This window comes from Stegostoma tigrinum, chromosome 17, assembly GCF_030684315.1.
Source record: "Stegostoma tigrinum isolate sSteTig4 chromosome 17, sSteTig4.hap1, whole genome shotgun sequence".
Taxonomy (NCBI): Eukaryota; Metazoa; Chordata; class Chondrichthyes; order Orectolobiformes; family Stegostomatidae; genus Stegostoma; species Stegostoma tigrinum.
In genome coordinates this window covers 24,092,738-24,108,608 of record NC_081370.1, presented here as the reverse complement: position 1 = coordinate 24,108,608, position 15,871 = coordinate 24,092,738, and the positions used below count along the sequence as shown (strand labels likewise).

The following is a 15,871-nucleotide window of genomic DNA, read 5'->3' as shown; positions in this document are numbered from 1 at the left end:
AAATAAAACAAAAATACGTTGAAAACCCACTTGATTGTCTGATATTCCATTGTTCAGCAGCTGCCAATGAAAGATTATTTTCTTACACAGTATAAATCCAAAGAATGTCAGAAGGAGAAAGAAGATTGTTTCTTTTTAAATGTTTAAGTGTTGGTTTTCCTGTGTTATGCTAGCTCCCTAGGATGGCTCCAGTGGGCAAGGGTTCAAAGTCCCCCTTACTCCAGAATGATGACAGGAGTAAAAAGTTGAATTATGTATTTCCTGTGTTTTACACCTTTACAAAACAAATGTCATTCTGACTCTCCATTCAACATTGCTGCAGCAAGTGTGAAATATAATTTATCTGGTAAAACAATGCATATTCAGTCTCCTTAGCTCTTTAAACTGTGCTTTTAAACTCACAAAACATCTCTCACCCTCCACTAACCTTACAAAGTAAACAGAAATGTAGGCAACAGTCATGGGCCAGGTGAAGTTCCACCCTTGCAAAATTCCACCAGTGCAAGATCTGGGAGGGAAATCAATCTCTAAGTTCTATTCCTTTTAGTCCATCACTGCATGTAACCTTGTTATAATAATAAGTTTCCCATTGACTTATACTCATTGTTTCACGTACAAATTGCAAGTTAAGCATTCGCTCTGACATTTTGTAAGAATGAGGAGATTAGAAGCCACTTACCACCAGAAAACCAGACTCCCTGATGGATTAGAGATTGTAGGAATTGCACTTGCTGGAGAATCTGGACTATCTGACCATAACCTGAGATATTTGATCCCCCCAACCGGGAAGATTTTATTTTGAGAAGAAATAGACCCTGGGAGAGGGAATCATTCCTGCAAAAGTCTGAATCTTACTCAGTTAAACATTTGGACGCCACCATCATTCCCTGAATAAGCCAAAATATACTGCAGAAATTGCCCTTTTTGTGAAGAAAAGTAATTGTTCAATCTCCATCACTTCCTTTTGCCTAACAACTCAAATCCCAGCACCTCCTCTTTTTGGCCTACCATGTTCTGTATTATTGCCACATTCAGTCCAGTTGGATCAAGCATTTGCTTGATTTAGTGATGTAGACATTATCAAGTTTAACATCAGCATCATCAAATAGAACAGTATCCATCACCAAATATCCAAATTGATATGCAAAGTACAGATTATTCAAATCTATTTAGATTCATAAAACTTTATTATTTCCCAGGCAGAGATAAAAAGTGAGAAAATCAGAAAATTTTTGAAACAAGCTAACATCGAATATTCAATTTACATTTCTCTGTCTGTTTTTGGACATCAAGAAAACACGTCACTGACAAGTGTCAGAGCTTCTAACTTAATATATTGCTCATTGAATTTGATAATTGTTAATGCTTTTGTGCAAACTTATAAGACCCTCCAAAACGCCAGTGGTTTTATGTTTAATTTAAACACACTTTTCTGTTCTCCCCTTACAGTACCGACACCAGAGGAGATGTCAAGCCTAACTCCAGAGTCTTCCCCAGAGTAAGTAACTGACTATTTCTCATCAGTGCAAACAAGTAACCAGGGAATTTCACTGCTTATACATGCAATTGTCTAGTTATAGGTGAGGTGGAGTCAGTCTTTGAACAGACTGGACATCAGTGCAATTCAATATAGAGAGCTTATTTTCAGCCTAACTTCTGGTCAATTTTTGAGTTTTGAATACATGTAATAACACTTTCTGTCAGTGACTTTAAAGAGAACGCTAAACTTTGAATTCTTACAGGTTCCCAGAAACATCACAGTAAGTCGAAGAGATTTAAGCTGGCAGTCAATATATATTAATGTTTCATGACTGACAGCACAGCTGGCTGTTCATAGACTAGTTTGATTTTCTCATTGCAAAATAGGAAACGTGCTTCCCTTGAAGGCTATGTGCTTTATGTCTGCCTGTCTTTCCAGAATAAGTCAACAAGTCCAGTGTCATTGTCTCTCGTGTCAAATACGGTTCAGTCAGTAACACTTTCGCTTCTGAAGTCAGACAATTGTAGATTCAAGTCTCACTTCAGAGGCTTGAGCACCAAAATGTTGTTAAGAGAATGCTGCACTGGTGGGTGAACTATCTTTCAGATGTTAAATATAGTCCTTTATCTGCCCTTCCAAGGGAATGGTACAAATCTGATTCCACTATCCTAGAGAAAGAAGTGTTATCCTCCATGTTTCAACCAATATTTTTCTCATAATCAATGTTAGGAGAAACTGATTATCTGATGAAAATCACAATGCTGTTTGTGGAAGCTGCAAATTAGTTGTGTGTTTCCTACCTTGCAGTAGTGACTCTGCTTCCTGGGCTGTAAACACTTAAGGATGTTATAGAAGTCCCAGTATAAATGCAAATCTTGCCCTTTCTTTTCACCATGAATACGAGGAAGTTGTCTGGACTTTGGTCTGTTAGTGTCTACCATCCCTATATTCCTGGAGACCTGCCTTATGGCTAATACACTGTGTTCCTGTTTCAAAGACCAGTAGTCGTTTTGGAAATGATTTTCAGAATTGACAGGGAAAAGATGAGTGCAAATCTGATCAGTCTGAAAAATAAGCAGTTACAAGATGTGAGGCTATGTTATTAGCGTTATAATTTACTCTATTGTGGATGATTTCACTCTGTTTCAATAGCCGAAACAGAGACACTGCCTTTCTCATCTGGTGCAAGAATTTTGATAATTAACATTTTAATATTCCAAAACTGGGCTGACCCCTCCTTTTATACTTAACATATTTATGTATTTTGACAGGAGTATATAAATTCCTCGCCACCCCCCCCACCCCCCAACGCATTTCCTCTTGTCTTTGCTCTCCTTTGTCCAGAGGATGTGGAGAAAAGCTCTTTACTAAAATCGTCTTTCTTCATGTAAAATTCTAGGGCATGAGTTTTGACAGTCCATTCAATGTTGAAACTAGAGAAGTGCAAACATTTTGTTGGATTATTTCTGGGAACATGCAATGACGCTCAGACTTTGGTCCTGCATCTAAAATGAATGCTGAATTTACATAACAATATTAAAACAGCAAGAATTTCAAATAAAAAATGTATATCCTTCCACTTTCTTACAAAGCTGTTGCTGTACAACTTATAAATACAAGTTCCGAAGGTGTTTGTATCAAGTTCATTGCTAGCAAACATTCCATCAGCCTAAACTGCTGACAACATCATGCATTTGAGATAGTTTGGACAGATTCATGAATCCAGTTTAGCTCAAAATCCATATTTCATGTGCTTCACAAGTACCTAACTGCTGTTCCTAATGATACTTTCATCTGTTTTAAATATCTGTCTGCATACAATCAAAATAGTCATTTTATGTAAACTGTGCTGCGTTGGAGTTATAAATCCACCAGATTTACTCAGGAAACGTGGTACATCAGAGCTATCCTGTGGGATAATGGCTATCCTTATCAGATTATTTCTCGCTGTATATCACACGATCAAACAGAAATAAACTGTCAATCTATACTCTCGTCGTGAAACATGTTACTATCTTCCTTGTAATTAACTTCGGTTCTGATTTTCGTGTCACCTACAAACTTTGCAATGATGCCTTGTGCACCTCAGTCCAAGTATGTGCCAATAAAATACATCTGTCCTGACAGAAACCCACTGAAAGTTAACCTTAAAACAAAACATGGATAGAAAATCTACATAAGAAAACCTGCAATACTTTATAGGTCACGTAGCTTCTGTGGAATCAACTTAACATGTGAAAACTATTCTGATGAAGGGTCCTTACATGAAACATCAAAATGTCTGCTCTCTGTAGAAATGCCACATGGTCTTTTGTGCATTTCCAGCATTTTCTTTGTTTCTTAAAAGCATAACTCCATCCAGCTAGTATTTCACATGCAAATAGTCATGTGGGATCATGGATCGGGACGTATTAGATTAAGTTTAGTAAAAAAGGGATGAAAAAGAAAGAGAGCCTAAAAGTCTTCTGTCCCCCAGAATTGTGGAGGAAAGATGCTTGTGCTCTGTGAACATTTATGCATGTGAAGTAGGTCATTCAATGTCTCCAGCCTGTTTGTGTTTACAGAGATAACAAGGTGTAGAGCTGGATGAATACAGCAGGCCAAGCAGCATCAGAGGAGCAGGAAGGCTGGCGTTTTGGAAGGGTCAAGGCCCAAAAAGTCAGCTTTCTTGCCTCTCTGATGCTGCTTGGCCTGCTGTGTTCATCCAGCTCTACACCTTGTTATCTTAGAATTTCCAGCATCTGCAGTTCCTACATCTCTGTTCATGTTTACATCCTATTTATCCTTGAAGTAGGAAAAGTATTTGGTTGACTGATCAATTACATTCAAAAATTGTAGAAACTTCAATGAATTCACCCCTTTATCTTCTAGATTCCAGGGAATACAAATCTAATTATTGTATCTCTTCTAGATTTTGCCTGTCAATTCCTGGTAATATTCTGATGAATAGGCGTGGCACCCTGTTTTATAGTCAATGTTGCATATCTTTCTAAAGTGTGTTGCCTAGAATTGAAAATTGCATTTCATATGTGAGCTTTGTAGAGCTATGACAGAGCATCCTCCTCTTTATATTCCACTCCTCCAGTTATAAAGACATTCCATTGGTCTTTTCTTTAACCTGACTACATTATTTTTGAGACTTATGTACACTGATCCCTGAATCTCCACTATTCCTAGTTTTTGACCAAGGAGTAACAAAGTAGTTCTCTTTATGTGTGATGATTTACTATTTTTTCTGCTTGGGATGACAAATCCATGCTGGGCTCATGTAACATGCTTAATAGAAATATGTTTGTCCCTCCATGAGCATTTAGCCATTCAACCAACTTATCAGTACTGAAGGAACTCATTTGATCCATCAAGTCTGCCAACTCTTTGAAAGAGCAACTCACTTAGCCCCATTCTCTGATTCTTTCCTCATATTCTTGCAAATTTTATTCTTCAGGTATTTTAAATTCCCTTTATTGTTGAATCTGTGCCACCCCTATTAGCCGCAGCATTTCAAATTCTAACCATTTGTCACGTGAAATGATTTCTCTTCAGGTTGCCTCTGGTTCTTATATCAATACCGCTAGCTGATTATCAACCCTTCAGCCATGGGAAAGTTTATCTTTATTTACTTTATCTAAACTGTTCATAATGTTAAATACCTCCACCAAGTTTCTGCTTAGCCTTCTCCAACTAGACAATGATGGCACCTTCTCCAGTCCATCCACAAAACTAAAGTTTACTCATCATCAGAACCCTTGCTATAAATCTCTACCATGCAATCTACCATGCCTTTGCACCCTTCCTAAAGTAAGATGCCTCACATTGAACTGGGTACTCTAACTGGGGGTTGAAGTAGCATTTTATATAGGCTCATCATACATTGTTTGGTACTCTACTGCATTCCCCCACATCCTTTATTAAGCGCTTTGTGAATTTGTCTTATCGGCTTTAAAGATCCCTCCATGCTCGAGTGCCCCAGAAACCTCTTTCTATTGTCCTGCAAAATTTGGCTATATTGTGTCTCATTTTTCTTACCGATTGTATCAACTCTCACTTTGCTGTGTTGAATTTTGTTGGCTATATTTTCATTTATTTCATTAGCCAGACTTCAGACATATGATTACAAGCCCCAATGTTAATCCACCTCAAAGCCTCATGCCATCTGTAATTTTCCAAACTATCCAAGTCACTCTTGTGAGTCAAAAACAGTCATGGCCCAAGTACTGATCCTTAGGAAATGTCATTCTATGTCACAATCAGGTCCAAAAAAATGCCATTCACTATAACTTTCTGTTTTCATCTATAACCAATTTCAATGCTACTACTCTTTTGCCAACCAGCCTAATAGATGGTAATTCATTAATTGGTTTTTGAAAGTCCATACACACAACATGGACAAGAACCCCAGAGTATTAGAATTCTAGATGGGATACCCCCAAATGGTTATGCTGTTAGTTTAGGAGGGATGATCTCACTCCACTTCTCATACCCTCCCTCAGTGGTCACAACAAGGTTAATTTAGGAAAGGATCCCTTTCTTTAGGAACAAGTTTCCCCAGCCAAAATACAATTGCTTTAAAAGGAGACAATTTAACCAGCTTTCCTCAAATTAAAGAAAGACTGAGAGTTGTAGCTACTAAAATGTAAGGAAGGATAATAGAGGATGACATGTATACGCAGAGATTAGAGATGAAAACTGAGTCCCAAAAGTAAACACACGAACATACTAACCAATCTTTGGCTTGTCTCTGAAGAATAGGTTGTGAAATGTTGCAATCAAGGTGAATTCCCCAAGCTTTTCCAGTATGGCGATAACAGGGGGATCTATCAGGCAATGTGAAAAGTTGTCTCATGTATGTCTTTTGCAAAGGACAAGTCCAACCAGGCCAATTACCAATCCAAAAGTCTAGTCTAATAATCAGTAAAATGATGGAAGGAGCCATGAACTGTGCTATCAAGCTGATAAAGTGAGTGTCACTTGACATTCAGGCTACTTTTGACACACTGTGGCATTCAGGAACCTTTACAAAACTAGCGTCAATGGGAGTTGGGGGGGAATCACTCATACACAGCACAAATGAAGATGATTAAAGTTGTTGGAGGTTAGTCATCTTAGCTCCAGGATGTCTCTATAAGAGTTCCTGAGGATCAACTCCAAAGCTCAATCACCTTCAGTTGCTTCATCAATGAGCTTTCTTACATTACAAGATCAGAGGTGGGGATGGAAAATGATGATTGCACAATGTTCAGTATCTTTTGTGACTTCTTACTTACTGCAGCAAGACCGAGACAATATCCAAGCTAAGGCAGACAAATGACAAATAACATTTGTGCCACAGAATTGCTAGGTAATGGCCATCTTCAGCAAAAGATAATCTAACGATCATCCCTCACTATTCAGTGTATCAGCATTGCTGAATCCCCCACTATAAACATCCAAGGGGTTAAAGTTGACCAGAAAGTGAACTAGACAAGCCCTATAAATAATGTGGCCACGAGAGCAGGTCACAGACTAGAAATCCCACAGTGGATTACTCATTTGCTGACTCCTCAAAGATTGTCGCCTATATGTAGGGCATGAGTCAGGAACGTGATGAAATACTTCCCATTTCTCTGAATTAGTGCAGTTCAAACAACACTCAAGAAGCTTGGCACCATCCAGGACAAAGCAGCCTGTTTCATTGGCATGGAAACAATAGTGTGTGCCATCTACAAGATGCAACACAACAACTCCCAAGGCTCCTAGACAAGCCCACAAGCACTATCATATTAAAGGACAAGGGCAACATTTGCATGAGAACACCACCAGTTGTAAGTTTTCCTCCAAGCTGTTTGCTGTCCTGTCTGTGAACTGTATTGCTGTTCTTTCAGTGATGCTGGGTCAAAAAAATATGGAACTTCTACCCTAACAGCATTGTCAATGTAGCTTCACTAAATAAGCTGCAGCAGCTCAGGAAGGCAGCTGACCAGATCTTCTCAAGGGCATTTAGGGATGAACAATAAATGCTAGGCCAGCCAGGCACACCCACATAAAACCACTGCCTTTCGTAAAACCACTGCGTATAAATGTATTCTAACTTGCGTCAGACTGTTCATCAAGCCTTCTCAATTGAGTCATATAGTCCATAAATATTTTAAGATTATTTTTTCCTTTATTGAAGTGGAGTAGCTGTTCCTAAAAATAAAGCTGCTGACTTCGTAAGTGGGAATAGGGGAAGAAAGAGAATGCAGATATGTATAATTTATTTAACACGAGTAGTTTCGATTTTATTTTAGCTTTTCCTCTTGTCAGTTTTCCTGTGTTGTCTCAGTGCCCTAGAAATTTCGTTTCATTGAACTTTTCTTTAAATGTGTATCAAGCAATTGCAACATAAGGGTGGAAATGTAAATCTCCCAAATTGTATCTCCATATGCATTACATTATAGCAATGATGCTGCTGTAAATGTATCAGAAGAATTGGCAACTAAATTTATTATTCAAATTGGCAATGCCATTGTTCAATCCGTTCTCTGGCTACAACTTTAAGAAACAAGCCAGGGATGTTTAGGATAATTAACGATGCTGGAGCATGGGAATAATGCAGTTCTTATCGTAATACAATCAGTGCACTGTCCATTGTGTGACTAGCCAGCCTCTCATTACATTCAGACTTCTATTAACTGAACATTATAAAAACAAAATTTAATATCAAGTTGCAGTCATAATATTGTATTTGAGACTTTTCAGGAAGTGCAATTATTCTTACTATTGGTACCAACATTTGTGACTTTTTAAAAATAGTCACAAAATAGCATTGAGTAGTCGAGTCATTTGAGGCCTACAGGATAGTCACCCTGTCCTTTTTGCAGGCTGCTTCACGGTTCCCATGGTCAATTACAATGGCAGTACCAGCAAGTTTTCAGTGCTAATTGTGGAGAGCAAGAACCTTGATCGATAACAACAGCTTACGATTGGAAGGGTCTTCAGGAACTTGTGTTTCCTTTAAGCATAGAGAAACAGCAGGAAATCACCCGATGATTGAAATTGAAATGGGAGGCTTTTATGAACAGCTGAAGAGGAAAGCTTAAGATAACAAAGTATGGAGAAGTTAGAAAAGGACCTGCTCTTAGGGAAATCACTGCCACATACAGATTACTGCAAGCTTACACAAAATCTAATGTGAGAGGCTTATATATAGTTAACAGGGTCAATGTATAAGTTTTGATTCTATTTAAACTACAATTCATTTGTTCAGCTGAGAGAACAGCATCCTCATTTGCGTACCTATCACAACTAGAATCCTCCTTTTATGCTTTAATTTATATTTTGTAAAATGGTGCTTAGTTTTATGTGTTAATCGTGAAAAAAAATCCAAACCTTTCTCTCAAGCCATGTTTGCTAACAGGTTTGCTTTACAGCTGAGAAATTGTTTAAGAGCAACTACAAAAGCCGAGTCAGTTCATTTGTAGAATGAAATGGTTTATTCTGACATGCCTGCATTCCTTTCACATTGGGCTGGATTTAATCAGCCTGAATGGGGCACTGACAAGAGAAATATTACATGTTGCCTGTCACTTCCATGGAGAGAAGCCCAACAGTGTGAAGTGCCTTTTGGGACTTCCACAGGATTTCGTCGAAGTCCCAGAAGCTGCCTGTTAGTCAGGAACCTTCAGTTCCTCATTGTTATCAGCATAAGCAGAGGCAGTGTGAACTGCTTGCAATGCTTAAGCCCAGGATGGCCAAAGGAACCCACGCCAAACCTGACTCAGTGCACAATGTGGATCACTGAGAGGAAGCCATGGGAGCAGGTATATGGCTTCAGCTCCCAATGCCTAGCTCCTCAGGTGGACGCAATAATAAGGTCCCAACGTGGCTGCTCCTAAACCCAACAAGGTTTTCTGGGCAGCATTTTGGAGATGCTGAAAAGCAGTGGGACTTCCATTTCCCCGAATTAGCTTTGAATTACTGTAAACTTAGAAATTATAGTTATCAATCAGCTCATCAAGCAGACCAATTGACATCCTAATGCTCGTGGCCAAGAATTCACATTAGCCCCTTCCATCCTCCAGCTTCATCATAGAGTAGGTTTTCCTCCTCTCCTACAATTAGGTGGGTTCCCTAGTGGCCACGGTTCCCATTGCATTACCAAAGAAAACAATCTGAATGGAGAATCATATTTGGACTTGTCAACGTTGCTTAATTCTTAAATGTTGGGCTCTGAGTTGTAGAGGCTCATGCTTCAAATAAAAGTCATACAGCTAGTTACAAGTGCCAAGTTATATAAAGCAATTGCTGGATTTGACCCACCACTGTTAAAATATTCTCCTTCCTTCCCGATCATCTTCATTTTATTTCTCCCTGTTTCTTTTCCTGTACTTCTGTGTTCACCATTTAACTGACTGTAAGTTTCACTCTCCAGCATGAGAAATGTGACATCTGTTGATGCAACACTGTCTCAGCAATCAAAACATCATGGAAAAGTGCACTAATACCAAGAGAAACCATGCAGCATTACTAAAAAAAACTTGCTACAACAAGGCACGCTTCAAAACCTTTTCCCTGAAAGCAGGATGAATGTTACGATTCACTGATCTGACGCATACATATTGGAGATTGTGATCTTTGGGCAATTAGGCAGGAAATCATAATCCTCTTAATTTTCATAAATTTCAACATCTCCTTGAAGTTTCTCAGTTTCTCTTTGATGTGACTTTATTTTTATATGACAGAATTATATTCAACTGTTTGAGAATTGTAAATTGCCTTTATCTTAGCATGCTGAATCCAGATTTACAAGCCTAAGCTCTGATTTTTTTTTCTGTTTAATGAAGCTTTAAATTGGCTTGTTAAGAACTGAATGTAGGCATTTGGACTCAGTGCTAAACCCGTGAGTAAGAAATTGATTGTTGTGAAATAACCTTAGAGTATAAAGGACAATTTCTAATTTAGAAAGCAAACTAACAAGGTTTCTTGGGTGACAAAAATTAGGGCTTAACATTCCACCAGTTAAGGCATGGTGTAATTTGCAGGTTAAGGACCTGCTGATATATCTTTCCAGGCTTCCTGGAACTAATGGGTATTCTCTTCATGGTTCCTTGATCCCAGTCTCATGATTCATGACATTCTTCAAGACTTTAATTTAGTAAACCTAACTCTAATATAGGTACAAAATCCCTTTGCAGCTCGACTTCGTCTCTAAATTCCCAGTCTATCTTAACTGCTGTCGCTGCACATTTCATAGCTTCTTGCTGAGTGCTTCTCTCCCTTTCTGTTGAAAGCAATTTTCGAACAAAGATTGCTCATTTTCTCTTAAGGTATATTACTTTTAATCCTAGTGCTGGATTCTCATACTTATCTGGGATTCTTTTGACAAATCCTGCAAACCTTTTTTTTAATTTCACTCACGAGGCATGGTCATCACTGGTTGGCCCCCATTTCTTGTCTGTTCCTAGTTGCCCTTGAGAAGGTGGTGGTGAGCCGCCGCCTTGAGCTGCTGCAGTCCTCCTGCTGTAAGTTAACTCTTAATGCCATTAGGGAGGGAATTCCAGGATTTGACCAGTGACAGTGAAGGAACAGTGATATACCTCCAAGTCAGGATGGTGGGTGGCTTGGAGGGGAACTCGAAAGTGATGGTGTGCAAATGTATATACCTGTCCTTCTAAGATGGAAGAGGGTGTGGGTTTGGAAGGTGCTATCTAAAGATCTTTGATGAATTTCTTTAGCACAAGATAGTACACACTGCTGCTACTGATCATTGGTGGTGGAGGGAGTGGATACTTGTGCATGTGATACCAATCAATTGGGCTGCTTTGTCCTCAATGATGTATAGCTTCTTGAATGTTGTTGGAGCTGCACCCATCCAGCGAAGCAGGGAGTATTCCATCACACCCCTGACTTGTGCCTTGTAGATGGTTTACAGGCTCTGGGGAGTCTGAAAGTGGATTACTTGCCACAATATTCCTAGCCTTTGACCTTCCCTTGTAACCACTGAGGTTAGGTGGTAAGTCTAGTTGAGTTTCTGGTCAATAGTAGCCCCAAGGACGTTGATGGTGGGAGATTCAGTGTTGGTAGCAGCATTGACTGTCAAAGGGAGGTGGTTAGGCTATTTCTTTTTGGAGATGTTTATTGCCTGGCATTTGCATGGTGAGAATGTTATTCACCACTTGGCAGCCGAAGCCTGGATATTGTCCAGATCTTGTTGCATTTGAATATGGACTGCCTCAGTATCTGAGAAGTTGTGAATGGTGCTGAATATTGTGCAATCATTGGCAAACATCCCCACTTCTGGTCTTATCATGGAGGGAAGGCAGTTGATGAAGTAACTGAAGATGGTTGCACCTAGAACATGATCACTGTTATCACTCTGAGCTGTTACAGCAAACCTAAACCTGCAACAATTACTTATCAACTAGCAGTGTCAACTTCCTACTGAGTGCTGTATTACTAACTCCAAACTTACAGCAAGTATCCTAAAACAAATGTTACGCTCTGAAAAGTGCAAAGATTCCTACAATTGCCTGAGTGAAATGCCATTCTGCAGTCGGAGTTTAACATTCAGCACCTTCGAGCATCTGTGTTGTAACAACTCATAGCCTCAAGCCAAATCGTTGCAATAATTGATCAGTTGGAAGAGTGCTCACCACTTCCTGAATGAATCCTAAATTTTAGTCTCTAATTCTTGACCAGTGCGAAGAGTGCTAGTGACTACCCTATTACGTTTTGACTTTAGCTTGCACACTTTACATATCATATTTCTTCTCAGGTCATTTTCCTGGCCAATCAGTATCCCAGTTTTGGCTTCACTTTGTTGGAGCTTAAGTGCAAAATGTATTCCACGTATAACATCAGTTTATATAGTGTTCTTCCTCTCCTTAAAGCTACATTATGCTATTTAACAATTAAAGAAATCCTAAAATTCTAATAATACAAACAAATTAAGGCTTTCTACCTCAATGCTTAAGCTTTGTACAGTTTGATCACTTAAGCCTTATTAAGTATGCAAGTGGTTGGAGTCCAGCACATTTTTTTTTAGTTTATTAAGGTGTTATGATGCTAGAGGTAATCAGTACATGTAGTGCAAATCCTTTAGTTTGGTAACCAAAGCGATTTGCGGCCAGAGATTTTGCAAATACCAGCTGATTGATTACCTGTTTTACAATGGAGGGATCTTCCACATGGAGGATTGGGAATGGTAAATCACTACAACACAATATTCTGTTTCGGAAATTCCTAATAAGTCAGGCTTTGTCATAAAACTATTAACAAATGATTTAGGAATCTGGAGCTACCCCTACTTTACTTCAATGTGAAAACTCAATTTATAAAGTAAAGTAAAAAGCTGGCAGCTCTGCTAATCTGCTCCAGTGACTCATAATTCCAATCCCTTGATCACTGGAGATGCGTTAGCATCTCTTGTTGTCATTTCAAAATACTATACACTAATGGAAAAACTATATGGACATGCAAGGGAATGACATTTTTAATCCATGGATGATCAGAATTTTTGTTTCATTTTATTTAGACTCGCCAAAAAGTCATGGTTTGGTAACTTCATCAACTTGGACAAAGAGGAGCAGATATTTGTGGTCATCAAGGACAAACCATTAAGTTCCATTAAAGCAGACATTGTCCATGCCTTTCTTTCAGTAAGTATCATTTTCTGCTGAACGTACAGCTGGGTTTTTCTAGGAAAAAGGGTTCGCCCTTTTGCTGTGTGTAATTGAAGTGAGATTCTGCCTTGACAATGTTATCAATGTTAAGTTTAATCATTTTAGTTGTTTAATTTTCTAAGTAATACATTATGATTGAAATCTGGAAAAAGATATCTGCACAAAAAATGTTCAACTACTTAGAACGCAAGTTGTCGAAAATTACTTAATTATTTTCGGTCATAGATTTTACATTGCAAAGTGTAACTCTTAAAACAGCACTTTCATCTAAAAAGGATATTTATTGACTAACTGTTTACTATTTGACCACTATTTGACAGAATTATGGAGCACACATCTTACCAAAGAGAAGGAAAGCTGAAAGGATAAGGGTAGTAGCTCTAAAAATCATTTCCCAAGAATTGAGTCAGGCACATTTTTTAACAGTTTCAAAACTGGGAACACCTAACAATCACTGGAAGATAATAATGTAGTAAAAAGTTAGAGAGGAAAAGTTTTTTTCTGGTTATGTTAAGAAAGTTTACTACTTTGTCTACCATTAAAACTAAACTACAAATGACAAATATTTTTTGAAATGCATACCTCAGCTACTCAGTAACTGTGTTGTTGATAAAACTGTTTGCATTGGCTGTTTTGAATACTATCAGTATGGTGTGGAGATCCATGCCACTGTGGTTTTGTCTGAGATTTTAACTGTCCCCATCCCTTATGAGAGGTTAGCCATTTGAGCAGTTCGAAGTAGGGAAATTCACTTCCACCAAGCCTCACCTGACTCATTGCAGTTTTACAAAGCAACTGACTTGATTTTGAATGCACCTCTTGGCTCTCAATTGGTGCTGCACAAATATATTCAAATCAAGGTCTAAAGTTGTGGTTAAGAGCCCAACAGAATCTTAAGTCTGTAAGATAGAAGTCTGCCAGTGACCAACAATTCAGAAATACTCTAGGGATTAACCTCAGAAACTGACACAACTTGCAGGAACATTTGAAAGGTCCCATGCATCCAATAATGTAGATGATCAGAATCTCTGTGCTTTTTCTTTCCTTAATGTAGTTTCAAAGCATGTCTTCACACAGAGATTGCTTCATTTTCATTTGTTTGACTTACTCATCCTTGAGTAAGCAATTTAAAGCTCCTCTTGGGTGCCATTTTTGCTACCCACAGCAAAAAAAGCAGATAATATGTCCGAGTTGCGAGGGAAATTAATAATAAATCAAGGACTAGAACTCATTAAAACTGATATAAACAAGAAAACAGTATTAGAAAACATAATACCGCTAATGACTGAGAAATCATAGGAACATAAGTGAGCCAATTTGTTCAATGAACCTGTCACCAGCCCAGGGTTTTAAAGGATGTACGTGATGAAATTCAAGGTGCATGAACCATAAACTTTCAAAGTGCACTTGATTGAGAATTTTTTTTTTATATCAGAAAACTGCAAATATAATTTTTGATTAAGAAAGTTGTGAGAGAAAATTGAGATTATACATTTGCTAATGTAACATCTGTCGTGGGTTTATAATCAAAATCTGTAATACAGAAGAGAGTAACGGAAACGTTTAAAGTAAATTTAAGTTGATTAGTCATTGTGATTTTGTGAAGGCGAACTCCTATCTAATGAACACAACTGAATTTTTTGAGTAAATTATTAACATTGTAGACAGGGACAGCCCATGGATGTAGTTTAAATGTACTTTCAGAAGACATTCATTAAGGTTCCATGTAAGAGTCTTAGCAAAAATTAAAGATCATGAATTTTTAGAAAATTATTAAGAGATTGATTAGCTGGTAGTTGACAAGACATGGTATAATGGATATGCAATTAAACTGTAAGAGAGCAATTAGCAGTACTCCAGAAGTTTTTGTGCTGAGGCCTTATCCGTTCACTGCGTACACTGCATATATAATGCAGTTGAGAGCCATACATCTACACTGACCTATGACACAAGTATTCCCAGTGTAAAGGAGTGGATGGGATTATTTAGATTTAGAGGCCAGATTTTTTAAAATATTGAACATACATCTTAGGAATTTGAGGGCTAAAATATAACATGGAGAAAGTTTTGCTACAATAATCAAAACCCAGAATAATCCACATTTGTAGTACAGTGTATAGTTCTGAACATCACACTTGGGCACTTATTAGTCTTTGAAGGTGTGTAACTCAAATTTAGGAAGAAATTTAGGTCGACTCTGAGGGTTAGATTATGGCAAGAGATATCATAAACTATGCTGGTATCCCATGAAAGATAGATGATTTGATTGAAGATTTTGAACACTTTGAAAAGATTTGCTAGGAAGCCTTGCTGCTCATGTGGGAGACGAGAACAAGGGACTATAAAACCAGAACTAGGCAGTTCAGGAGAAAAGTAGTACAGAAAATGCATGAAGTATTCAGATGGTGTGGCTGCATCTGTGGAGAGGGAAACAGAATTTATATTTCAGGTCTGAACCTTTCAACAAAACCGAATAAAATTAAAAATGTAATTGGCATTGAGCAAGTGAGAGTGGGATCAGGGAGGATGGGAAGTAGAATAAAAAGGGAAGAATTTGATAGGGTGGTGGGTTAGACAGATTTGATGACAAATGATTTCATGGTGCAAAGAAGGAAGACATAATGGAAGTGCTACAATGGAAGGCTTCATCATTAAAACTGATGTAAAGAAGACATAAAATCTTGGAAAACGGAGTAGACTCTTTAAGCAAAGTGTGGTATAACAACAGCAGCTGTGCGAATCAATAAGCTTA

General features: G+C 38.2%; 1 protein-coding gene across 1 annotated transcript in view; it reads left to right on the top strand.

The window, feature by feature from the left end:
- The window catches only part of LOC125459494 (serine/threonine-protein kinase BRSK2-like), an 865,025-nt gene that overhangs the window by 780,014 nt on the left and 69,140 nt on the right, over window positions 1-15,871 (top strand). Inside the window, 2 exon segments of the mRNA XM_059652027.1 lie at window positions 1,450-1,498; window positions 12,972-13,095. Of these exon segments, the coding sequence (XP_059508010.1) occupies window positions 1,450-1,498; window positions 12,972-13,095 (173 nt within the window).